This window comes from Mycteria americana, chromosome 12 (genome assembly GCF_035582795.1).
Source record: "Mycteria americana isolate JAX WOST 10 ecotype Jacksonville Zoo and Gardens chromosome 12, USCA_MyAme_1.0, whole genome shotgun sequence".
NCBI lineage: Eukaryota > Metazoa > Chordata > Aves > Ciconiiformes > Ciconiidae > Mycteria > Mycteria americana.
In genome coordinates, this window is record NC_134376.1 from 5,667,408 (window position 1) to 5,692,528 (window position 25,121).

The window sequence follows — 25,121 nt, forward strand, 5'->3', positions numbered from 1 at the left end:
CGTATCTTTGTTAATCTGGCACTGTTTCATTCATGCTGCATTATTATTGTTATTAGAACCTGTGATTTACTGTGTCCAGCCTGGATCAAATTCAGCAGCTGTATTTCTCGAGATTATTTTTTCACCCTTTCTTACTGAAATGCATTTATGGCAGCAGAGGTTTTACATCTTTTTAAAAGAATGATGTCTCCCTCCAGTGGTGACATGATATGGCTTTGGTTTCCAAAGTCAATTAGGCCATATGAGTCTGAGTAAATGAGTGTGCATGACAATACACTTTTATGTGAAATAATTTTGTGACACACAGAAGAAGAGAATGACCCTTCATTATTAGCCACCTACTTCTATAACGTTTCTCCCAGTAGAACTACCCTGTCTCTTTGAAAATCCTCTCTTGTATAGCAAATCTCATTTTAATACTATTCGTTTTAACAAAATCGTTTAATATATGCAAATAGCACTGAATTCCCAATTTGCATGTTTTACTATTTGAATAGTAATAGTTTCTATCTGCTGATTCCCAAGTTGTACAATAAAATACTGGGTTGGGTCCCATCACCCTGTGGCATGAGGTAATACAGTGCTTTAGACATTTTGTAGAAAAAATCTCTTTGGATTAAGCTGTTTTCAGTTCAGAAGAGACATGTTCAAGCCCTGGTCACCTTGTAACAGAAAGCCATATGATACAAGTGCACTGGGGTGAAGAGATATTGATTTACCTTCTGTAAAATAAATGTAAAGTCAAAAGCCTGAGCATTTTTCAGCACCTCTCCTGTACTCTGCCTGATTTGTGTGACCCTTGCTGCAAGCCCCAAGTCTCATACCTTTCACTATACATCCCACACCTTTCTAATCATCCCTGAATTGCAGATTCATATTATGAGTTGCAAAACTTGCGTGGCCTGGGTTGTGAGCCGCAAGTACTCCCTTATTCATCCATTTAGTGTTCCTTATTCATCCATTTAGTGTTCCTTACTCAAGTTCTCTATTTTTCCCATCTCTCTCCTCACATTTCCTTATCTGAGATGAACTTCATAAACCACTTTTCTTAACTTCCCTATGCCTTACTGTAGTCCCAGTAGAAACAGTGCAATATTAAAAAGGATACTAAAATAGCAGAGTGATACGTCACCAGGGGAAACAGCAAGAAACTTTATTCTATTTAAACCAGTATTTAGTGTTAATTACGCTTTTCCTTCCAATAGTGAATAATCACTCAGTGCTGAAATTCAAAAACTTGCTCAGAAAGGGTTCCATGTGATTATTTGATTAATATGTCAGTGGTGCTCGTAGTTACCATTCTGCTGATTTCATGCCAAAACAATGGGCTGTGATGGCTTGAGAATCAGCTAAACAGTTCCCTTCTTCTGAGTATCATAAATGGATTGGAGAAAACATATTTGAGCATTTTCTTTCTGAGCTCTTTCATCATCAGAACTGTAATATAGAGTAGCTTTCTTCAGTGCTCACTGCATCACAACCGTTTGCTAAAATATGAATATATTTTTGAAGATAAAATGTTATCTTGTCCCTTCCAGGAGAATGCATTCTCCTTCCATTTATTTTGGGTTTCTGGTTGTACTTTTGCCCTGTCACCCACAAATATTCATTGTATGTTTCTTCCTCCTTCTCTTCTAGCCAAAGTTATAAATTAAAATTCAATTTCATTAAAATTGTAAGTAATCATTCTCTGGCTCTCATTAGTAATGATTTGGTGCAGGGGGATCCCGGCTGCTCCCACAACTGTAATTCAATTGGACTCACCAGCTCTTGTTCACAAATCGCTTGAGCTGCAGTTTCTTCACAAATTTATGGCATCAGCACTGTCCAGCGGTTGAATTACAGCTGCAGGTTTGATCAGGGACTGCATTATTCTGCATCTAATCCCTGCATTGTGACAGCAGCGCGGCGGAGCACTGTTGTTTTACAGGAACTGTGCATTGTTCTTCTGCTTTATGTCAGGGGCTGAATTGCCTTTGGAATCAGGGAACTGTCAGCCCAAAGCTACAAGCAAACAACAAGCTCAAAATGACATGGTGTATAAATAACAAACACGGAGACAGTCAAAAGCCAGCCCTCCTTATGCACTCTCCTAAATTACTGGAATGATGGTTGACCACAGACTGTGGTCTTGCATCATCGGGTGCCATCTGAACATATTGATGCTCTCTGAATATAGTGTTGAAATGTGACTCTCAGATTTTACCCAAACTGAGGAATGTTGATATTCACCAGTGGCAGAAAGTCACTTAAACATTGATTAAATATTTCGGCCACAAGCCATATTCATGCATTCATTCACATATAAGCCTTTCCTCTCGAGCAGTGATCTGCAACCTATGGCATTCTTAGCAAAAAAGGGTACATCAGCAGATCTGGAATGGCATGCGGCAGGACCTGTGCCATTTTCCACAGAGGTATTATGTCACCCATCAGCTGACAGCCAGGACTTTGCCTCCTGCAAGGCAACATGCCCCCAAACCCACTTGTACCCACGGTTCAAACCCAGTGGAAAACAGAAGCCTTTACCCCTCCTGGAAACACAGTACTGTCATTCAGCTGCCTGAAGCAGGGACTCGTGGCTCTTAGTTTGGAATTGATCTTCATCATTAGGACTAGAGAAGTACACGTCCCAGACACATTTAACCTCAGCTTGCAACAGGGAAAAAAAGATGGTGCATTGCCTTGAAAGTTTCTCCTGCTTTAATGTATCCATATGGATGTGCTCCAACACCACAGACCAGATCCGTAGCTGGCATGTATCAGCATCTACTACTCATTTAATTGAGCTTTACTGTTAAATCATTAATGGAAATCACTGAACATGGGGCAATAAGGTAGCTTCACCACCAGTCTGCTTCTTGTGGCTTCTGCTAATTTTCTTATGTAGTTTTGCTTGTTTTAATAGCAAAATCTGTCATATTCCAGTTTTGCACAAATCCTGGGAGGCAAATTACAAGAGATGTGGAGCAATTCCTGTTGACTTTAATGAGGGGTATGTTTTTTAAAAACTACTTTGAGAGGAAATCTCAGGGCCTTTTATTTCTTTATGCAACCTTGCCTTTTTTATATGCTTTGTTGTTGGAAAGACTCTGACATGAGACAGTGTACGGGAAATGTCTGCTTTCATGTGACAACTCAGAGCAACAGCATTTGGCTACTGGATTGCAGCTTTTAGCTGAGCTGAGTCACCTGTTGTGTGCAGTCTCTTGTGGCTGCAGACTCCCCATGCAGGATTCTCAGTCGCTGTTCCCCAGGTGTGTTCCAACATGTTTTCAGTGTATTTTAGTTCCTTCATTTGCTCATTTTTTATTCCTTTGCAAACTGAAATATATTTTTTCCATTCCTAATTAACTCCCTGCCACCCCGCTTGTGGTGAAACCTGATTTATTTCTCCTTCTCCGCACCAAGAGGACAGGATACTTAATCTCCTCTGGGTGGACGCTGAAACACTGTCTGAATAAAATGCTGATCACTCATCTGGAGAGTTCGTGCCAGCTCTTCTCTGCATTCCTGCCGCCTGGGTTTTGTATCATTTGCTATCGTTTCTTTAAATGACAGAGCCCCTTCCTTCTCCATTTTTGGAGACTAATAATTCCTAAATTAGTTAGTAGTCACATTTAGGTGTGCATGTGAGTGTTTATCCTTTCATATTATCATGAATATTCCATGAATATTCACAGGCTAAAAAGGATTGTTTGGATAAATACTTTGAAAGGGTATTAAGCCAATGGCTACAATTTATTGCACTTGCTGTTCTTTCGGGGCATTATTTTGTTGACTGGGACCCGCTTTTTGTATTAATGTCCGCTTGGTAGCTGCAGAGGAATAAAGAAGGCATGGGATCCCCCCATTCAGGGAGCAATGAATAAACATGTAGAAACAAACAAATATAGCAGCCCAATGAATTAGCATTTTGAAAGCTTCTGTGTTTGATACCCATCTGCAAAGTAAAGAATGAATATCAGATATATGTGGATGCATGCGTACATGTTTGCAGTGGCAAGCTCTTTCAGATGGCAAACACTCACTGTAAGTGCCAATGTTTTTGCACATCTTGAAAATATTTGTGTAAAAATGGAAAGAGAAAAGATTGCCCATCTGCAATGTGTAGTGGAAAATTATGTGGGCAGAATGCACAACATGTGCTAAGCGAAGGGAGCCAGGTGACGGAGGTGAAGAATCAAGATTTTTCTTCTTCATGCTGAAGCCTTGAGAGACCCATCTAGTACCATCTCTAATAACACGCTTTTCAGATGCGCATCCATTCTGCCTCTCCTTTGAAACTAACCTGGGCTGAGAAACCTAACAATGAATTCAGCCAGAGGGCTTGGAAGCCTGGCCTGCCAGCCCATTAATGGTCTCAGGCAAATACTGTGGACTCTGTGCTGTTTATTCATCCTAAAGTGTAGGTGTTCAGAAATATGAGGCTGGTAAGTGGGTGACAGGTATCTGCAAGCGTCACCTCAGCAATTCAGGTTAGCAGAGAGCCTTGGAGTAGGATTGTAAAAATTGCATAATTTGTAACCTTTTCAGCACCAGCCTTTAAAAAAAAAAACCTGTAACCAACAGCTTTCCTTTGGACATGAAGAGAATAACTAAAGAGAACATCTGTTTTCCCTTTAGATGTGGAACTGCAATAGCAAGCCATGCATAAATTTTATTAAGGCTTGCTAATTTCCTACGAGTTTGGGGAGCTACATGTTACCCGTGGAGATGTTTGGCTCTGCATCACCAGATGAAAAGTCATTTTAAAAACAATGCAGAAAAAATTGACATAGCTTGGCAGCAAACATGTTAGGTTCTGTTCTCAGGAAGCTCCATTTTCTTTGGCTTTGTTTTTGCACTTTATAGATTTGTGCCTTTTTTTCCCCCTCATATGTCACTCATCTTGTTTTCCGATGACTTTTTATGGCATAGATGACTAAATGAAACACATGCCTAAATTGACAAAACTACTTAATGCTTGGGTCTTTTGTACTCAAAATCAGAGGTCCAAACACTTTCAGGACTTAGGTCTGCTTTTAAGTTGTTTCTGAGATGCCAGGCTTCTTGTGTATGCCAAGGACACATACTCGAGGCAGCATGTGCCTGTTCTGTCCCTTTGTGCTCTAGGAATAGTCTCCAGATTTAGAACTCAAAAGCAAGGGCTGTTGAGACATAGCCCTGCTCAGATCCCACAGGCCTACTTTCTGTGCCCTCTGAGGAAACATCTTTGAGCAGAACCTCACTTTCTGATCTTTCTGTACTCTCAGAACCGAGGTACACCGTCCCTGTGTGTAATCACAGCAACTTCACGCTAAGAACTTAGAGCCTGCAAGACACTTGGCAGGATATGCCTGCAATTACACAGATCATGCCTTGTTGCATGAAATAAGTAGAAAAGTCACAGGCCGGGTTAAAAATATGCTTGTCTTCTCTCAATAATTAATTGTTTGGGGATTAATATGAGGTTTTGTGTTTTGAAAGTAAACTCATCCACTCGTTGGCTGGTGTGTAATGAAGGAGAACAGGCTACTGTCAAGCAGTCTGAAAACAGTGAAAATTAACTACATGAAGTGTCACGACTCACATATTTTATGTAGATGAGTAATGTACCCTCTGTGGGACATGAGATGAAAATATCACATGGAAAAGAAAAAATGGTGGCCACAAATTTAATAAAAGAAGCAGGTATACTTTGCTTTGGCATAATTTGGCGTTTTTACTGCTTAGTGGCAGCTGAGCTGGTCCACTGCAAAAGAATCCACATTTGTGAACTCACAAACATTATGAACCAAATGTTCTGCAGCCTCTGTACTCACAGAGCTAGCAAAGGGGAAAGAAAATATAATTAAAAATCAGAATACAGTGAAATCAAACAATTATAATTTGAAAGCACTGTTTGGTTATCCATTTCTCTTCCAGTCTTACCATTACAAGGCTGCTCGAGGTTCTCTAGTTCTTTGTCTGGACATAGTTTTTAATGTCTTGATGTCAATAGTTAGAAGCTCAATGAGTTTAGGCAAATCCGGATCAAAAAAATGGATGCATATCCCAAACAACTGTATATTAAAGCAATGTTAAAAGGGACAAGGCAAATACTGAGATACAAATTCACTAGTAAGTGGATTTTTTTCTTGAGAGATGCCTAACTACTTCAGTTTCCTTTGTCTTCACAGGAGTTAAGACTGCAATCACTTCAAAGAACTGGGATCTCTGAGAAAGAGCATATAACAACAGGGATCATAAAGTCTTGCAGAAAACATCTACCCAAGGTCTCAATACCGATAGCAAAAAAGTAATATATTAGTACTGGACGTTTCCCATATACTTAATGATGTTACTAGAAAATAGTTCATCTATTTGAACTATTCTTGTTTCTTTCCTCCAGAGGAGAACATTATTCACTTTGTCTCTCTCCACTTTTTCATTCTACTATGGGGAGTGTGCAGAGAGAAGGCCATTGAAAAAGCTATATAAAACTTCTGAGAATGCAATAAGCAGAATATGGCACTTTTAACATGACAAAACTACCAGCTTAGGTAAGGGCTTGAAGTGCGTATAAACTCCAGCACCTCCTCAGGCAAAGAGAGTCACAGTCTCAACAACAGAGAAGAAGCAAAAGCAGTTTAGATCATAAATCTTCTTCAGATCTACAGGCTTTGCTATCTGAATGCACAACGAGCAATTCAAGGGCCCCAACATCTTTAAATAAGGCAGACTAAGCCAGGAGTGCTTCTGCCCTGTGGTAACAACAGTTCGATATTTTGACTCAGTTTGCTCATCTAGCACAGTGGTCAGAAAGGACAAGGTGGAAGATTTATCAACTCGGGTGATTCCATTAGTGCATACTTTTTCTTGTTGTTGTCTTAAGATTGCCAGGTTCTTGCTTAAACTCTGAAGTTTAAATTACATTAGTGCTAGCTCTGATATTGCTGCATGGTGCTGTACTGCAAGGTGGTAGGCATATCCTCCTTGCTGTTTATTGCTTCCCAGTTTCACCAAACAAAATATTCTTCTTGGCAGTGACAGTGTGTGGTAGCACTCAGGAAAACAACAGCCATGTCCCAGATATGGGCAAACATTCAGTTTTGTGATACTTACAGGGTCCATTAGCTGCATTCTCAGCTGAAGTGGCAGCACCTCCTTCACACTGTGCCTCCTCTGCTGATGTTGATAACACACATTCAGAGGAGAGAACACAGTCTTTAAGCTACAGGTCACAGTGGACTGGGTAAAGAATGGGCCATCATCCAGGTGGGGACTTGACCCAGGTAGAAACAAGTGGGGCTTGAAATAGAAAGAACCAAAGGCAGGCACCTCAGCCCTCCTCATCTCACATACTTTGTGCCAGCATTCATCAGTGAGGCCATGTCCTCTTCTGGCCTTTCAGTAAGCAGAAAATGGGACTTACTGACTGGAGCTCACTGCCAGTGCTTTTTCCATAACTACTTCTTCATTTACCAGAGCTGCCCAGATGTCACTCCCATCCTCAATAAGGTCTTCATGTACAAGCAGTCCACTAGCTTCTCCAACTGCCATACAGCTTTTCAGCTTTAATGTTCTGCCGTCTGTTCTCGGGGCCAGGGCCTCTGAAGTTCATGCTCCAGCCTTTCCCCCAAGAGCTCCCTGTCTTTCTGCTCGTAATTCAGTTGCTTTGTAGCCAACAAGGGAAATGGAAATAACATTGCCCTCATTGCCTCTCCGTTTCTATACTCCAATCCTCTATTTTCTTCCATTTTTTAGCCTCCTTCTCCCTCTCTCTATATTTATGGGAGATGAAGGAAGGAGAATAGAAGCAGCTGTACAAGTATTTCTTCATCTCAGCAGAAACAGAACAGGAGTTATAGGAAGAAACAGATGGGGAAAAGCAAAGCAGAGTAGAAACTGAAAAAAGGTAAAGCTGGAAGACCGAGAAAGTAAAAGAAGGAATAGAAAAATAAAGTCATTAATATTATTTTATTTTGTGTCAATATAAATTGTTTTAATTTCAGTCTGAGCCAAAAGAAGGGAGGTGAACTGGAAATCTTGAAGCATGGAACTGGGCAGATAATAAGGAAATGGAGAAAGGGAAGGCATTGAGACTGAGTACAAGCCTCTCTCTCATAAGCTTTTACTGGGGTGCTTACACCTATTGCTTATGCACATAACAAAACATCTGCAGAAACATCAATTGGGATCATCACATGTATTCGTGAGGTTCTGCCCAGTCCCTCAGCAGAGCAACAGAAGGCGTACTACTGCAGATCTGCGGTAGTAAACACAATTCTGTTTTGTCCTGGTTTTAGAACAGCTTCTGAATGATTAGATGAGGAACAACAGTGCTGCGGGGGAAAGAGGGAGGGGTGGACCTTTTCCTTTTGACAATTAGATGTGAGCTGTTGAAAGCTGCTTTCATGGATGAATGCATAGAGAACTAAGGACATCTGGCAACTGATTTGTTTGATTAGGTTATTGTATACCATAATTTCACTCTCACTTACATACGAAGCAGGCGTATCGCAGGAGTTGGACATCCTAGTTGTTTGAATTCTCTGCCCAAACCCCTTAGAACCTCACAAGTCTGAAGAGGGCCTCAAGTAGAGCACAGACAAAGCTAGTGAGGCAGGAGTAACTGAGCTAATCAGAAAATACCAATCTGGGCCCTTCACAGTTATATAGGGTCTGATTTGCAGGCAGCTTAGCATCTGCGGATTCCAGCGGGACTCCTGAGTGCTCAGCTGTTCCGAAAATCAGGCCTACCGAGCATGGAGGGTTCGGGGGTTGAGTTGTTTGTCTCCATCCTGCTGGTCTGACTGGCTTCTTGTGGGGCAATGATGACATCCAGTGGAGAGACTCGTGAATTACAGCAGTATTTTATGTGGAATGGGCTGCTGCCGAGTCTCCAACTACAATCGAAGAGAAAATAACTTTCTCAAGAAAGGTGCTGTGCTGTAGTGAATGGCTCATGACTAAGAGTCTTGTCCTGTTCTCCTCCTGACTTCTGCAATACCTAAAGGTGTTTTTAAGTGTCTCCTCTTGGTAAGGAAAAAAAGACTTGCTCTTTGGGGAAGCACTGACAACAGCAGCTCAGCATCATTAACAGTCACATGAGATTCTCGCTTCCATTAAAGGTTTTAATTTTTTTTGTTTTGTTCTAAATCTGTGACTCCTTGATCTCTTGGGCCATCTTAAGGCTTCTTAACAATCTTAACTTTCTATTAAATGTCATTTTAGTAGTTTTCCTCAGGTCTCTTTGTCACTTGCCCCAGTACGTGCTAGTCTAGGCTTGCCCCAGTGTTTGGTACAGGGCACGGTAAATCATCTGAAGCTTAAGCTGGATTAGAAGTTTATGGCTTAAACAATTGGAGGCACAGACAAAATAAGTACTACAGAAAGGACCATATAATCTCATAGAACTGAGGACACGTGTCTGTCTTTTATGATTTCATTTTGCAGCCAGAAGGTCTGGGATCCCAGCCACTGCTAGGTGATCACATACCAGCTGCTTCCGAAAATGGGGTTTTTTTCTCCAGTACCTAATCAGGAGACCAAGGGGATTTTCTTTCAGATGTGTACTTTGCTACTTTAATCCCCGCCTCATCATCAGCCCAGCACTAGATTGCTTCAATATGCTTTACAAGGAATTACACCTGACGTCAACCAAGAAATTAAATTTCACACAGAAAACCAGCATGTGTTGCAGTGTGCTTCAGCAGAAGCCCCTCGCCACTCCCCAGGCAGAAGCTGGACGTCGGCTGCAGCCGTCACAGGCCGAAGCCGCTTGGGAGCAGCTCTCTGGGGCAGCTGGGCCTCAGGCTGCGGCCTGCAGAGACAAGTCTTTGTATCGTTTTAAAAACCGGCTTAATAAGACGCTACGGATGCTGAAGTGCCCTGACCACATGTACTCATTTCACGGTGTCAGTAATGACACATTTCTGTATGTCACTGCGTGACTTTTACAACCTGACGGCTGAATCACTCCGATGCGACGTGACCCCTGTTGTTGGTTTTCCCCAGCACATTACTAACACCGTCCCCCGGTTACCGCCGCCGGCTGGGAAGGCCGAAGGGCCCGTTACAGACAGGCCCCGAGCGGGCCCCGCCGCCTCAGCGCTCACCTCACGCCAACGGCCCAGGACGCGACCTGACGTCACGCCCCGCGCGGCGGACCCGCCTTCTCCCACAGCGAGGCCCAGGCCCCGCCCCCTGCGAGACCACCTCGCTCGGGAGCCCGCCCTCTCGCCCGTGATTGGAGCTTGACCCGCCTCCCGCGGGGCAGCTCCGCCTGCGTCCCCGCCCCCGCGCGGTCCCTCCCGGCGCTGCCCTCCCTGCCTCGCCTTGAGCCCTGTCGCCCCCTTACCCCCGCCCCACATGTCGGCTTCTCCAATTGGAAGAGGGAGGCGTTGACCGGCGTTCCTGTCGTCCAATGAGGCGCAGCGTAAGCGGGGCGGGAGGGCCGGACGGGCACCTCCCTCCGCAGGCGGCGGCGGCGCTCCCTGACTGAAGGGGCCGGGGGGCTCCGTGTCCCCCCGCCCCGCCGCGTCTCAGCGGGACCGGAGGCGGCCGCTGGCTGAACCCGGGCCGAGGGGCTCGGGGGTGTCTTCCCGCCGCCTCGGCCCCCCCTCGCCGCTCGGAGAGGAGCGGGGCGGCGGTGCCCCCTCCCCGGGCAGGGCCTGCGGGCCGCGCCCCGCCGCCGCCACCCCTCCCCCCGGCCGGCTGGCCTCCCCGGGCCGCACCCCGCCTCCCCTCCCTCCGCAGCGTCGCCCAGCCGAGCCGGGAGAAGGGGAATGGGCGGTCCCGGCCCTTAGCCCCCGGCTGCGGCTGCTGCTGCTCCTCCTCCCGGGTCCCAGCGTCTCGCTGGCCTCCGCCCGATGCTGGCGGAGCTGGCTGGGGTCTCCGCGGCGTTGTGAGCGCTCCTGCCGTCCCGCAGCCGCCATGTCCGGCGTGGTGCGCACCCTGAGCCGCTGCCTGCTGCCGGCCGAGGCCACGGGCCGCGCTGGGGAGCAGCCGCGGCGGGAGGGCAAGGAGCGGAGCCGCGATGCGGAGCGGGAGGCGCGGCGGCGGAGCCGGGAGATCGACGCGATGCTGGCCCGGGAGAGGCGGGCCGTGCGCCGCCTGGTCAAGATCCTGTTGCTGGGCGCCGGCGAGAGCGGCAAGTCCACCTTCCTCAAGCAGATGCGGATCATCCACGGCCGCGAGTTCGACCAGAAGGCGCTGCTGGAGTTCCGGGCCACCATCTACGAGAACATCCTCAAGGTGAGGGGTGGGAGGGGACCCGGGCCGGGGAGGGAGCGGCGGCTCCAGCCGCCTTTGCCCAGAGCAGTGGGGGCGGCCGGGGATGGAGGCCGGCGCCGACACATCCCGCAGTTCTGGGAGTTTGGGCCGTGCCCAGAATCGCTGTCGGAAAAGGATGTGAGCTCGGCCGGGGCGGCGGCTGTGGCTGCTCCCCCTGAGCTGCTCCGCCGCACCTCTCGGATGCGCCCTCTCTTCGGGAAGGGGGTTTCGGTGGGGCAGGTGTTTCGGAAGGCGTGCACCTTTTGTGCGAGCGCCTGGCGGGCTGCGGGAGGCGAGGCTCTGTGGGCTTCCAGCGTTATCCGCAAGAAGGCCTCGATGAAAAAAGTCTCAAAGGAGACTTCCCTGCGAAGGGGATTGAGAAAAGCTTTGTGGAAACGCAGAGGAAGGAGGATATAGGTGTGGCCTGTGCCCTGGAAGAAACGTTATGAGAGCATCCTCGAAGTTAGAATTGGGGAAACCTCAAAATTTGAAGCAATGAGGAGGAGTTTCCTTGCCTCTGTTAAGTGCCCTGAGTTTATGTACCTCGAGATGGGACAAGAAGTGGGTCCCCATATAGATGTGGTTGTTACTTAGTACATCTTTAACAACGGGGGAGTGTAGGCCCTTAGAGTTGGGTAGTGTGGGATGTTACCAAGTGTAGCTCTGAAATGGAAATAACTTTGTTTTGGTACCTTTGCAAAAAAGTTTTTGTTCAATGTGTGTGCAGGCTTTGTAGTGCTGGTGGTATGTTTCTCTAGTGACTGGAGAATATAAAGGCTACTAATAGAGCCTACAGGTAGAGCCTTTGGCCTACAGACAATTAAGGAAAATCAGCCTTGACAAATACTGTTTCTTCCTGAGAAAAAAGCTTTGTTGCCCTGTGCAGGTAGGAGAAGTGATTCTACTTCAGAAAATCCCTGAAGATGCATAAAAAGCTCACGTAAGAATGTATCTCTCTTCACCCTCGTAATCTTTCTCTAAAAGAACTGCTACTTTCCTGCCTGTGTTTTTCTGTAGGACTGTCTCTATTCTTATTTGGGCATGGATTGTTGAGGCTCTGTGAGACTTCATAGAAAATTAAAGGAAAGGGAACTGTGCAAGTTAAGGATAACAAGAGTTACTTCTGAATTTTCAGAGTTGTTTGGAATAGAAGCTTAATGTGCACTTAATAAGTGCACACACACACAATGACTCTTGTTTTTAAGAATGCTTCTATTCCATGAAGGGCTTTTGCTTCTGTTAGTGAACAGGAAAATTGTTGACTAATTTTCTTTTCCTTTTATTTTCAGTCCATTTTCAGGAGCATGTACATGTATTGCAGGAGCCCATTAACTGCAGGAAAGTTGAAGCTCAGAAGCTTCTCTTTCATTGAAGTTACGTAAGCAAAGAGAGTGTTAAGAGTTTTTATCTATACACCTAGAAATAATGAGCCTTATTTTAGAGGTCTTAATGCTTATTTTGATACTGCCAGTGACTTATTTGTTACTGCTACTGATTTAAAGTAGTAGCAGAGGCTTTAACGGAAGTGATTTGTGAAAACGGAAAAAAATCTGAGATTCCTTCCTCTTTAAGTTGTCTACGCAATACTAGTTATGGTAAAATATTGTAATATTTTATGTATGCAGAAGGGATAGAGCTTTCAGCAGCAGAATTCAGTGTGCTTTGGAAAGGAAAGTAAGTGTCATCATCGTGTAGTAGGGGAGACTGAGTTTTGCACTTGAAACACTTGTCTGCTGAATGGCTTTGGGCAAATTGGCGGAACTTAGAGTAGAATCCAGGTCCTTAAGGTAGCAGTCATGTGTTCTGATTTCAAGACAGGTAGTTAACACTTCTTGGACTGTTGTCAGCTGAACACATTTTTAAGCCTCCTAATCATCAAACTAAACTTTGGAAGTGTTTTTAAAGTGAGTTAATATAGTTCAACAGATTGCCCTTTTGGCCTTGCAGATCATGATTTGGGAGTGTTGGGTTAGGCTACCCTTCTAGGTACATGGACCGCATCTGTCTGACTCTTCCTTCTCTTATTTCCCCAGATGACAGAGATGGCTTTCGCATATAAGAATACAGTTTAGTCTTCACCCATAGGTTTTGGGGAATGGCTTGGGAATGGTCGCTATGGAAAGAGTATGCAGAAGGAGGGACAGCAAACAAAGGGAACTAAATGAGTGTTCTGCTTGGAAGGAGGTCTGAGACTGGAGTGTGGGGAGAAGGCAGTAGATGTTCTATTTGTGTTTTGCTCATCTGAAAGAAACCTGATAACACCTTGATATTCTGCCATAATCATCAGGAAGAAATTAAATACCAAGACAGAATTACAGGGCTTTCAAAACGGAGTGATGTTGTCAGTGCATTTATTTTGGGGTAATTGTGTAATACTTTCTTGTATTAATCTTTGTTGTGTGGAAAACCATAAAATGTTTCAAGTAAACTTTGCTTCTTTGATGATGTGAATTGTCAAGTGAACCTGATTGCCATTTTTCTATAATAAAGTGTTTCGACCACAGGTTCTTTTCACTTTTTCAGGAAGTCCAGGCTAGAACGATCATCCATTAAAACTCAGTGGAGTGGAGATCACCATGTATGTAACTTACAAGAAAGGATATAAGATGAATTTTTATAATATGATACATGGACAATGTAAAATGAAAATGATCCTATCGAATAGCATATAAATCTGTTTGACGTCGTGAAGTACAGCTGCAGCAACCTTAGCCCTTTTTTCCACACAGTTCTCAGCATGGTCAAACAATAGTTCTGTTAGGCTTCTACAACACTGAGATCTGAGTTAGAAATGCAGTGTAAATCTCTGGGATTAAATGGTCAATTTTCATTTTCCAACCATGACTAAACTTCTTTTTGAAGGAGGAGGATTACTACTCTCTCAATAGTGCTTGATATTTCTAAAGTGCTTATTGCAGTAGTATTTAGGCAGTCTATACAGCTTACAGAGAATGAAGGAACATTCTTCTTACAGAGAATGAAGGAACAGAGAATGATTCAGAGAACAGAACCTGAAACTTCTTTGAAAATAACAATGCTAAGTATGAACTGATGTTAGTGTCAGCTTCCACTTTCTTTTGAGTTTTCATCTTCGTGCTTTTCTGATATCTTCTTAATGCTGAGTTCTTTCCTTACCCTGTTCTCTCTGTTTCTCATCCGCCACTTCGGGAAACCCTAGTTAGAAACAAAATGCTGAAACGAAATGAATCTATGATACAGAATTTACTTTTCCATTTAGTACAGGTGATGGTTCAGGGCCTTGCTAGCTTTTTCTGGCATTTGTGGGACGGTCTTCAAATACATTAGTTTTGCTTTGGTTTAAGGTAAATAGTCGTCGGTTAACTAGGGTTTTGCTTGTTAATCGAGGCTAAGTTTCAAAGTAACTTTTTGGAACTTTTTGATGATTGGAGTGAAAAGCAGTAGTGTTAATGCTCTGGTACGAATACACAGGCTTCATGACTTTAGCACACCCATCTGGAAAAGGAAAGTGGATAGGACAGGGCTAGCTGCTGCAGCATGAATTTTAAGGCGCCTCTTGGACGTACAGAGGAACTTGGAAAACTTCTGTGTGCCTTAAGTTTCAAATCTAAGAAATGGCTGGTGGTGCTACATGAGCGGTTTGATGCCTTCCAACTGTAGCTGAAGGAGTAATCTTTTGATACCTTTGAAAACAGATGGGTTGGCCTTGCTACTCTGCTTGCTTCCTTTGATAACAATTAATGAATCATGGCTCTGATGTTCCTTGTCTAAATGTTTTTTTGTTTCAAGTATGAGAATATTATGCTGCTTGAAAAAACCTGGTTTAGCTGCATGAGAAAATAATTAAAGTAATCTACAAGCACCAGAGTGGTACTTGCACCAGCTTGTTTGGGAGATTTCAATCTGAAGAGAGAAAAAATTCAGCTTTAAAAAGCCTGTATAGAAGTTTTTTGAGTTTTTTGGTAATGTTAGTTTCCATGTTGAAAATGGGAAGGCCAGCTCAAGATTTCAGTACATCTGTGAGTGTTTTCTTGTCTGTGGCCTGAATTGTGATGATTGACTAAGGAATTGGAAAGCCTGGAATTGCAGAGGAAAGGACTACTCAGGAAATGATGCGTAACTTCATTTGTGGGCTCTGGGTGGGGGAAAAAACAACCAAAGATTTTGAGCATGAAAACTCCCTGAGGATATATCTTTGGGACTTTTGAATGCAGTTGCAATACACATGGCCATACCCGAGAGCATTTCTCCTCAGCGGCTTGAATATGAGTGACAGTGAAGCAAGCAAAATGAGTAGCCTTTGCTGAAGTCCATTTTAAGAACAACTTTGGACTTCTGCAACCAATCCTAAACCTAGGCTGCTGCTGCTTCGTTGTTGCGGGTACTCTGTATAACTTGAATGGGCTTATGTTGTGTTTATAGTCTCTGACTATAAGGTGGATGGTACCTTGTGTCATTGAAAAACAAAACAAGAAAACTCATTTGCAACCTGTGAGTTTCAGCTGAGTATAGATACAAACTCGGGGAAGTGGGAAAAGAATATTCCTGAATTTATTTGGGAGCTACAATTTAAGCGACCAAATTATCTAGTAATTTATAATGCAAATATACTTCTTCTAATAGGCTACAAATGAAAGGGGAATGCATCTTTCCATTATGTGAACTCTAGTTACTCTTTAAATTGACTTGACTACACATTTCCTTGGGTTTACATGCTAATGAGTCTGGTAACCCATTAGGAGGTGATGATAGTGACACTCAATCTGTTGGGATCTAGCTGTACTTGACTAGTTGGTCACAGGACAGTGTCAGTCTCATTCCTGCTGGGACAGCTTCTTTTGAAAGGAATGACAAGGAGAATACTCTGTAGGAACTGTGGCTAATTAAGAGCTTTTCCATTAAATTTAACACAAGTGCTAAAGCGCCATGATAGAACTGGTATTTAAACCTGATTATCTTTGCTTTGTGCTTTTACTGTTTAGTGGTTATTTTAATATGAAAAATAATATTCACAAAATTATGTAGAAAAGAAGAAACTCTTACGAGTCTTTTTGATCTTTCCATTCCAGGTTCATTTAATCAATGAAACTCTTACTACCAGTTGATGTATTTTCTGTGTCTCAAATATAAATTCTGTCAGCTCTGGTGGTCTCTTTGCATTTGGGGTGTCTCTTGGGCTAGGAGAGAGCAATCTGTCTTCATCATGCTGGATAGTGGAAAAGGAGTAATGGTCAATAGTAAGTGATAAATATTCATTGTTTTTCCAAAATAGAGCCTACAATGCTCTTGTGATGTAGTCATTAGTATTGCAGAACATGTGTTAGTCCCTGGAGACTGTAGGCACATACTTTGATGTTTTCCAGACAAAAGTTTAGTCACTTGAGTGACTAAATTTGGGAGCTTACATTATATTCAGTTGGTTGAGTATGCATATATTTTTATAATTAACTTGGAAACAGTATTGGCAAAAAAATTAGCAAATTGTGCTACTAACAGTGTTTACAAGAAAACTTTGGAGCAAGGGCAAACTAGTACACATTGTTTGAAAAACTAAGTTCAATACAAATTACAACAAGAGAAAAAGCTAGAAGGAATCAGAGGCTGTAGAGTTTCCAAATGGGTTTCCTTCACTTGCATGGGTTTCTTTCACCCTCATGGGGGTGAGGATCTGGTCTTATCCTAGCGTTGAAGGTCCCTCCCTCTCTGCCCTTCCCTTCTGTCTAAGCACATCTGCTGGGTACTGTGGCAGTGTATTTGAGGGCAGCATGACAGGGTCTTGCAAAACCTGATGGGGATAGTTCTGGAACTGCTGATGCTGCTTCTGCTCCATTGAAAGCATGAACTAATTATGAACTAGATGTTAGTGTGATGGTCTCAGGAAAAGGAGAAACCTGGTAATGTAATTCTGAAAGCATTAACTTGGAACTTTTTTAAGGTCCTGCACCAGTTGTCACCATCTCTCTACTTTGTGTCTAGTTGCAAGTAAAGCTTGCAGTGAGAGTATTTTTCTTCTGCTGCATTTATCGTCATTTTGCTGGGTTCAGTCAAAGACAAGGACGCTTTTCAGAGTTTCCAGACAAGCAGACATCACTGCTGCTCCCAATTCAGAGATTCAGTGGCTAATCCAAATGTTTCTTAATGTTTGTGTTCCTGTGGACTAAGTAAATGACACTTCCCCTTTGTTCCCATTTTTTATTTGTATGTTGGGCTGGAAGGTAGGTCATCTTTACTGTTTACCCTGCTCTCAACTGGGTGGTACTGGAATATGTGAATGGTGAAAATACACGCATAACTGGTGAGCCTTTTCATTGTCTAACTGGGCTAACTGGTGCTGCTCCCACCCCTACCCTTGTGTCTGTCTCACCTTACAGCAAACTAATATAGGTGGCGGGTTTTTGGTGATATAAATGACTAGGTTTTTGGTGATGTTTGCTCACTGGATTGGCTTGTGGGCTCAGACAAATGACAAACCTATCAAGCAGGAGAGGGTGGAACTACCCTACCAGAAAAGATGCCCCTTTTGATGGTACCTCGTTGTTAGACTGACTGCTCTGTAATATGAAACCTTATCCATAATGACATTGGGTTCTTGGCTGCTGCTTGGCTATAATGTTCCAAGGACATAGATCAAATAAAAACACCGTTAATGCTTTTACGATAGCGTGCTGTAAAAGTCTGATTGTCTTGCTATGACTTTATTAGTAGTAGATCACCTTCTTCCCAGCGTTCCAGACAGCAATTTAAAAGAAGTGCATGTGATTATTTGCAAACACTGACAACTTTATTTTTAAAAATTGTATTTGAAAATGTCTTTTTAGAAGGTTAAGAGATGTTTTCTAAAAATACGAGTAGGTTACATTTTATCATCTTTCTTTACTTGCCAGTAAGCATTGCTGCTGAAAAGTCCAGTCCCATCTATGGCTGTGTGATTCAGCTTTCTCTCTCTTGTATTGGCACCAGCGATCATGGAGCTGTTGCAGTTTTTTGGTACAGTTAGACTTGCCGGTCCAGCTGGACCTGTGTTCATATAGCTGCGTCGCTTTGTACTGTTCCACTGGCTCAAAGGGTATATTAGAAATACCTTGCCAAGGTGGGAGCGCTCATTTTGGCATTTACGTTGGTCTCTGTGAATGGTGATCCCCAGATTTTGCCAGTTCCTTGTCAACAATGATGAGGAAAACCACAGTAGGAAACACGTTTGAATCTCTCTGTTGCCTGCAATGTTCATGTTGGTTTACAGCCATAGGATAAGACAGTATTGCCTATTAGCTGTGACTTGGAGTCCCCTAATCAAGTATTTGGCAGTGCTCAGCACTTCTCTCACAACAACAGTTTCCATAAGTGATATAGATGCTGGAGATCTAGGGCTTTGGGATGAGGTTGAGCAGTGTATTAATGGTAAAAGCTTAAAAAGTAGCTGCTGCAGTATTTCATGTGTAACGGTTACTCTGTCATCTGTGATCTCATACCTGTAGTAGTTCCTTAAAATTATTTTGAGAAAATGCACTGTAGGAGACTTCTCTATTTGTATACAAATTCTAAGTAGATTTGCAAGTTCTCTCTAGACACTTGGCTAGAATAATCAAATCTTTTGATCACTTGACTGTTGGCTTGCACATGGAAGAACCTGCCCTTGCTTATGAGCGAGTGCCCCCCCCAAACCTATTGTTTCCTTTATGCCTTTGGTGCTTAACTGTGGTGTGTTCTCTCAGCCTCTGAGTTGGTCCAGCTGGTGAAAGGTGTGGGATTTTTAGGATAACAAATCCTTCAGGTTCTGGAGTATGTGAATAATTTAAAATGTGAATGTTGCGTTTTATGTAGTAGTATAACTACTGATGTAAGATATTCTTAAATCAAGCTGCTCTTTAAATACTGCAACACTTCTTTTCGTGTATTGGCAAGCATCACTGGCTTCAAGTGACATTAACCTTTCTAATAATTCCCACAAAATAATTTAATTATTATTTAAAAGTACAAGACAACCTGGATATTTTTCAAAGCTAGAATGCTTTCAGAAGTAGAGGAGAAAAAATATATTTGAGCCAGTGCTAGTAATGAGCATTTGTGCAAATGCTTGTAAAACCTTCATACTGCTGGTGAGTAGCAAACGTTCTGCGTAGTGCTTAACAGCTGTGCTCTGTCAGGCCAAGGATCTAGCACTTTGTCTCTGACATGAAAAAAAAAAAAACCAAAAAAAAAAAACCAACAAAAAAAAAACAAACCAGCCCAAAAATGGGTACAGGAATAGAGCAATGTGATCCTTTGGTATACTCTTCCAGTTGTTGGCAGCCTTGGATTTTGGAAACTTCTTGAGCCAGGAGTTGCATCTGGAATGTAATCGAATAGTCCTTTTTGGACCTTTCTTCCATCAATTTGTCTTGATTGCTTTTTGAGTCCATTTATACTTTTGGCCAGCATCCTATGTAAATGAGTTTGTCTCACTGGGGGTGTATAGGAAAAACCTTTATTTTAGTTTAACCTTGTTTGATATCTGTGTTGCTGTACCACTTGTACTTGTGTAGCAAGGGGTGGGGAAAGAATAGTCTTTTTCTACTTCCTTTCTCCAAGTGGTTTGTAATTTCTGTAGGCTTCTGATACATCATGCCTTAGTCATGTTTTTTCGAAGCTGTGGATTTCCAGATCTGTTTAGTGTTTTCTTCTGTGTAAGGTACAATACTTCATGAGTTAGATCGCATGTCACACTCCTGTTACACCTTTTCTTGTTCTACCCTATCTCCATTCAGGTTTTGTGCATGCCAGGGATTTATATAGTGACTTGAATATGTTGAAAATTCATATTGAAAATTTAGAATTCATGTTGAAAAATGTAGGAAAGTAATGGAACAGAGAAGTTCCTATTTTTCCTCCCTAGCTGGTGCTTCTGCTTTGCTGCTATTTTGCCATTTTCTAATGCCTGACACTATCCTTATCTGTGAGTTTTAATTCTTTCCACCTGTGCTTATTCTGCATCCTGCTTTGATTGCAGCACAAAAGCTTTAGATCAGTTGAACTGTTCAGAAGTTTATTTCGTATCAAAAGTTGTTGCCACATTTTTTTCATATTCCAGATTTGAAAACAGAACGATAATTGGCAATATTCAGTCTTCTGAATGAAAGAGTGAATTGACATTTTCTCTAGTAGTAGAAAATCAGAAAGTCTGTATAGCAGTGTTGGGAAGGTTTACTGTGAAATGAGCACTGCAATGAAAATGAAAATAGTCTGGTGTTACCTTTGTTGTGAGAGCTTGAGAGGGAGTGTTGTACATGCAATAAGACTTGGGGTTTTTTTTCTTATTTGTACCAATGGTGTCAGAGTCCAAATTCAGTTTTGATAAATATACTTTATTGTTAAGTATATTAAACTATTCTGTTCATTCTATAAGAAGTGAAAATTCTAGGAATTTTAACTAAATTTAATCTTCTAAATGCAATCTTTACAGCTGGGCATCAACAGTACGTATAAACTTTTTAAGCAGTTTTACCTACAGATAAAAGTGACTCTCTGGCTATCTCCCGTGATGGTCTTTTTGGAGGAAAGAGGTATGGAAAATGTTCTGAATGTGTTTCCAGAAAGAGGGAACCTTTCCTATGGTGACTTGTACTGCAGATTAATGGGGCAAGGATTATCAAATGCTCCTTGTGGCGGCAAAAAATAGCATTACCAGTAACTCTGAAATGTGAGAATAGCAATACATGGGATCTAAATTTGGCAATTTCTCTGTTTCTCCTCATCTTTCTGACATCTGCTTGTAGCATTTATAGAACTGTTTTGCAGAGTCGGAGAAATGTTAGGTTTAGATTCACTTTACTGGGGATCTCGCTGAGTCACAAATACTTTTAACTGCTAAGAGCTGGGGGGGAGAAACATTGTCTGTTTTGCTCTTTATGGACAGCTTTTACTCCTGATGCATTTTGGGTGTATATCTCAAAGCTGGTGTGTTCTACAAATTCTGATTTCGAGAGGTGCTGTTCCTGTAGATGTGCATAGGACAGCATTCCTGCTAACCTGTCTCCTATTTTTTGTGTTCTTCATTCAGTGTTTAAAATTCACCTTCTGTGTGTGTCCATATACATCTCTGTTCTGTCAGTGCTAATGCTGATGTACCTACCTCTGAATCTGCCACTTTGTCCCAGGTCGGGCTCTGTGTGTGATTTGGTGGTAACCATTTCTATCTCTCAAACAGTCAGAGGACGGTGCTGATGCTATGCGCTCCCCATATGTAACCTAATGGTAGCTAATGCACTTGCATAGGGTCTGTGAGGTGAGGTCTAAGCTTAGTTCCCTCTCTTGCCCCAGGGAGATTCAAACCTGCATTTCCAGTGAGCAGCAGCCAGCAGATAAGTGACTATTCTGGGACTGGAGTATTCTCTATGCCCTGGATTGAAACTGTTCTGTGGTTTTCTCCAAACAAATGATGAAACTTTCCTTAACAACAGTCTCTCGAGATCCTCCATATCTCCAGTGGGAGCAGGGAAAGGCAGAGCGACAGTGTGGGGAAATGCACCGAGACCGAGGTCCCACTACTGCTTTATCCGAACAGGAATTATGCAATCTTGCTGTCGTTCCTTTGAGACGTTCTGAAGGGACTGCGGTAGCTGTGAGATGGGTAAGGGTTAAATCAGTCCGAGAGTTGTAAGACAGAAAAGCCAAAAGCCGGAGCTGAGCGGCTGGGGGAGATGGTTGCAGAGAGCTGGAGCCAAAGCAGGTGAAAGGTCAGAGCTGGCCTGTGTGGGCTGGGAGCTCTGCAGGGCCCGAGGCGTGGGGAGATGGTGATCGCTGGCCGGCACAGAGTGCTGATTAACCGTTTCTGTTCATGAACACCACTTCTTACTGAACAGAAATAAACCTGGCATTAAATACCTAGAAATAGCGGTGTCCCACCAGTCTCGGTTAGCACAATGCTTTGGAAAAATCTCGAAATTCTCGACTGGAGGTAGTGGGGAGCTGGCACTGGCTTTGACTTGCAGCTGGGATGGTGTTCTGTGCAAGTGATGGGTTTGCAAAAGTGTCTAAGGTCGAGAGATGTGGTGCAGGCATCTGCAATTCAGAGACAGAAACTTCTAAGTGGTTTTTCTTCTTCATGCTTACATTTGTTGACACCATTCAAATAACGTAGATCTAAAGAATTCTGTTAAAAAAGGGATAAACTGTGTAACTAGGAATGAGAGTTGGCTTTTGGTCTGTATGACAGTTACTAAATAGTTATGTCTGGAATTTAAAGCAGCAGTTTGTAAATATATTCAATTTTAGTCTTTTCATGGTTTTGTGGAGATATATTCTCTACTTTATAAAAATAAAGTAACAATCACTAGAGAATCATAAATATTTACATTTTTGGGAAACTGCACTTCAGGATCACTGTTGCATAGTGACAACTGCAATGCTTTGCTTTGAGTTGCTATTCTGTGACACTCATGCTAAGTTGCTTCTCACTTCCCTCTCCAATCTTAATTTCCATTGGGAAAGTTACTGTTCTTGTGTGGTGCTGTTAAAGGACTGGAAAGGTGAGAGGTTCAAGTGTTAAGAAAACATATGTGCAGTCTTGATGCTGCAATTTTTTGCTGTATGCAAAAAAAATCACTCCGATAACGTGGAGGTTCATGTGAATAGCTGTGGAAACAGAATTTCAATTTTTTTATTTTATTTTCATAAACTGTAAAACCAAAAGATCAGCACAATGAGAAAAGTAGTTTAATATAACCTACATATTTTACTTGTGAATTAGATGGTACTTGAGATGCTAAGCCACCATTAACAGATCCATCCATTACTAAAATGGTGCTTACTATTGAGAAATAACTATTGGCCATCTGAAGCTATTTAGTATAGGTGTAGTTAGATTCAAGATGGAAGTTTCAAAGTTACTTAACCTCGTGTTTGGCTTGTTGCCATGAATAAGAAATTAAGTTTCCATAAAAACTGCAAAATGTGAAATTAAGCCATCTCAGTAATCCTGAGTTAAATTTGAGAATTAGATCGCTTTCCTTCCAGATTTTTTTTCCACAATTAGAGTACCAAAACCTACTTGTCATGACTTTTAGTTAATGTGGCAAGTTCCAAAAGTAAGCTGATGCTGATGGAAAACTGCACCTGCTTTACTGAGCCTAGTAGCTTGAAATCTATGCGATGTCTTCAGTCCTCTTACCACTGGGCTTTCCTACTGGAGGTAACCATTTGGATGAAAGTGTCTCGACGGAAGATGCTCATTTACAGCAAATTTTCAAGAAATCTCTATAAAGTTGGATAGCTGTGTTGTATAGCATCCAAGTAGATCGTGTCAGAATTGTTGGTGGATACATACAGCACTGGTAGTTACAAAGTTTCCATGATTTTGGATGCTGACTATATTTTGCTTCACCAGAATATACAGTATGTTCTTTCAACAATATTTTTTAATGCTCTTAGCTTTCTCAAGCATTAGGAAATCAAGTATGTCCTCTTTGGTATCTAAAACCCAAATGGAAAGAAAGAGATGGATGAATACGGTTTCAGGCATGGTGTTACTTTTAAAACTACAGTTATGGGGAGCATACATTAGTTCCCAGAAACTTTTCCTATGCATTTGATGTTTACTTTTATTATCTGTTGGTAGTATTGCTTGTTGCAACTGGCTGTTGCTGCTGGTATGTTTTTCCACCTGGAGAGATACGTTGTGGCTAAGTTGCTTACACAAGTAAGCTCCTTCTATCTTATTTCTGTTGGAGATGTTGCAATAAAGAATGTTTATGATTCTCTCCTGAGTTCAGTCTCACCAGAATAGTGTCAAAAAAAAAAAAAAACCTTCAAGTACCTCTGAGTCCTTCTTTTACACTTTAATCTTTATCACTGACTTTCTTATCTGAATCATTCTTCAGGGCTGCAGGGTTCTGGTTGATGCACGGGACAAACTGGGGATCCCTTGGCAGTACACCGAGAATGAGAAGCATGGAATGTTTTTGATGGCTTTTGAAAACAAAGCTGGAATGCCCATAGAGCCTGCCACCTTCCAGCTGTATGTACCTGCACTGGGCGCGCTGTGGAGGGATTCGGGAATCAAGGAAGCCTTCAGCCGTCGGAGCGAATATCAGCTGGTGAGTACATCCATCTTTGTGGTGGGAGGAAAAAAGTTCCCTGCTTTATAAATCTCTCGTCAGTTGAAAGATTGCTTGCTACATGCAAGATTTAGCCATCATATGAGCTGTTTGTAGTAATGCTGTAAATCTGAGCACTTCAGCATCAGAAACAAATGGTAATTAGAGCCAAACTTGAAAAACTGCATGGCAGAAAGAGGGAGTGGAAAAGTGCACATGACTGGATAAACTGGAAGAGCAAGAGGAACCAAAAAAGGCAGGAATTGGTTGAACTAAAAATATTTTAGCAACTCAGTAGGTCTGTTCATAGTAGGTCACTGATGAAGGCACACTTAATTTGTAACTTTCCAGTCCTGCCAGCTTGCACTATATTGATACTGGCAAACTATTCCTGCATGCAGATCTTTTGAAGTGAATGCAACACCCATTCCGGCTGCTGCTATTTGACTGTTTCTTTTCATCCTGACGTCTGCAAGTGAAACTTGGATAAGCAACTGAAAGATGACAGTGAGCTTAAAAATGTGCTATCTTCCTTGCTTTCTTGTTATTATATTTTCATGCTCTTGTGCCAAAATAGCTGCACTTCTGGTACAGAATATGTTTCTGACAGCTGCTCATAATCCAGTCCTTTTTCTTCCTATGTACAAGATGGGCATGCTTTTTTCTCTCTTTCTTCTCTGTTCAGTGAAACAAGGTACTGATTCCATGCACCTTAGTATCACTGTTACTAGTTCTTGGAAGATGATATGGGATGATATCCTAATTGTTCTAATAAATGTACCTTTATGATTTTGACATTAATTATGCTTTAATGTGCAGGTAGAATTCTTTGTT

At 42.4% G+C, this 25,121-nt stretch overlaps 1 protein-coding gene across 2 annotated transcripts in view; it reads left to right on the top strand.

Annotated features, from left to right (window-relative positions):
- The first annotated feature begins 10,431 nt into the window (after positions 1–10,431).
- The window catches only part of GNA12 (G protein subunit alpha 12), a 46,124-nt gene continuing 31,434 nt past the window's right edge, over positions 10,432–25,121 (top strand). For both annotated transcript variants that reach the window (XM_075515473.1, XM_075515472.1), the window contains exons 1-2: positions 10,432–11,220; positions 24,072–24,287. In XM_075515473.1, coding sequence (XP_075371588.1) covers positions 10,900–11,220; positions 24,072–24,287 — 537 coding nt within the window. In that variant the 5' untranslated portion in view covers positions 10,432–10,899. The remainder of the gene's footprint in view (positions 11,221–24,071; positions 24,288–25,121) is intronic.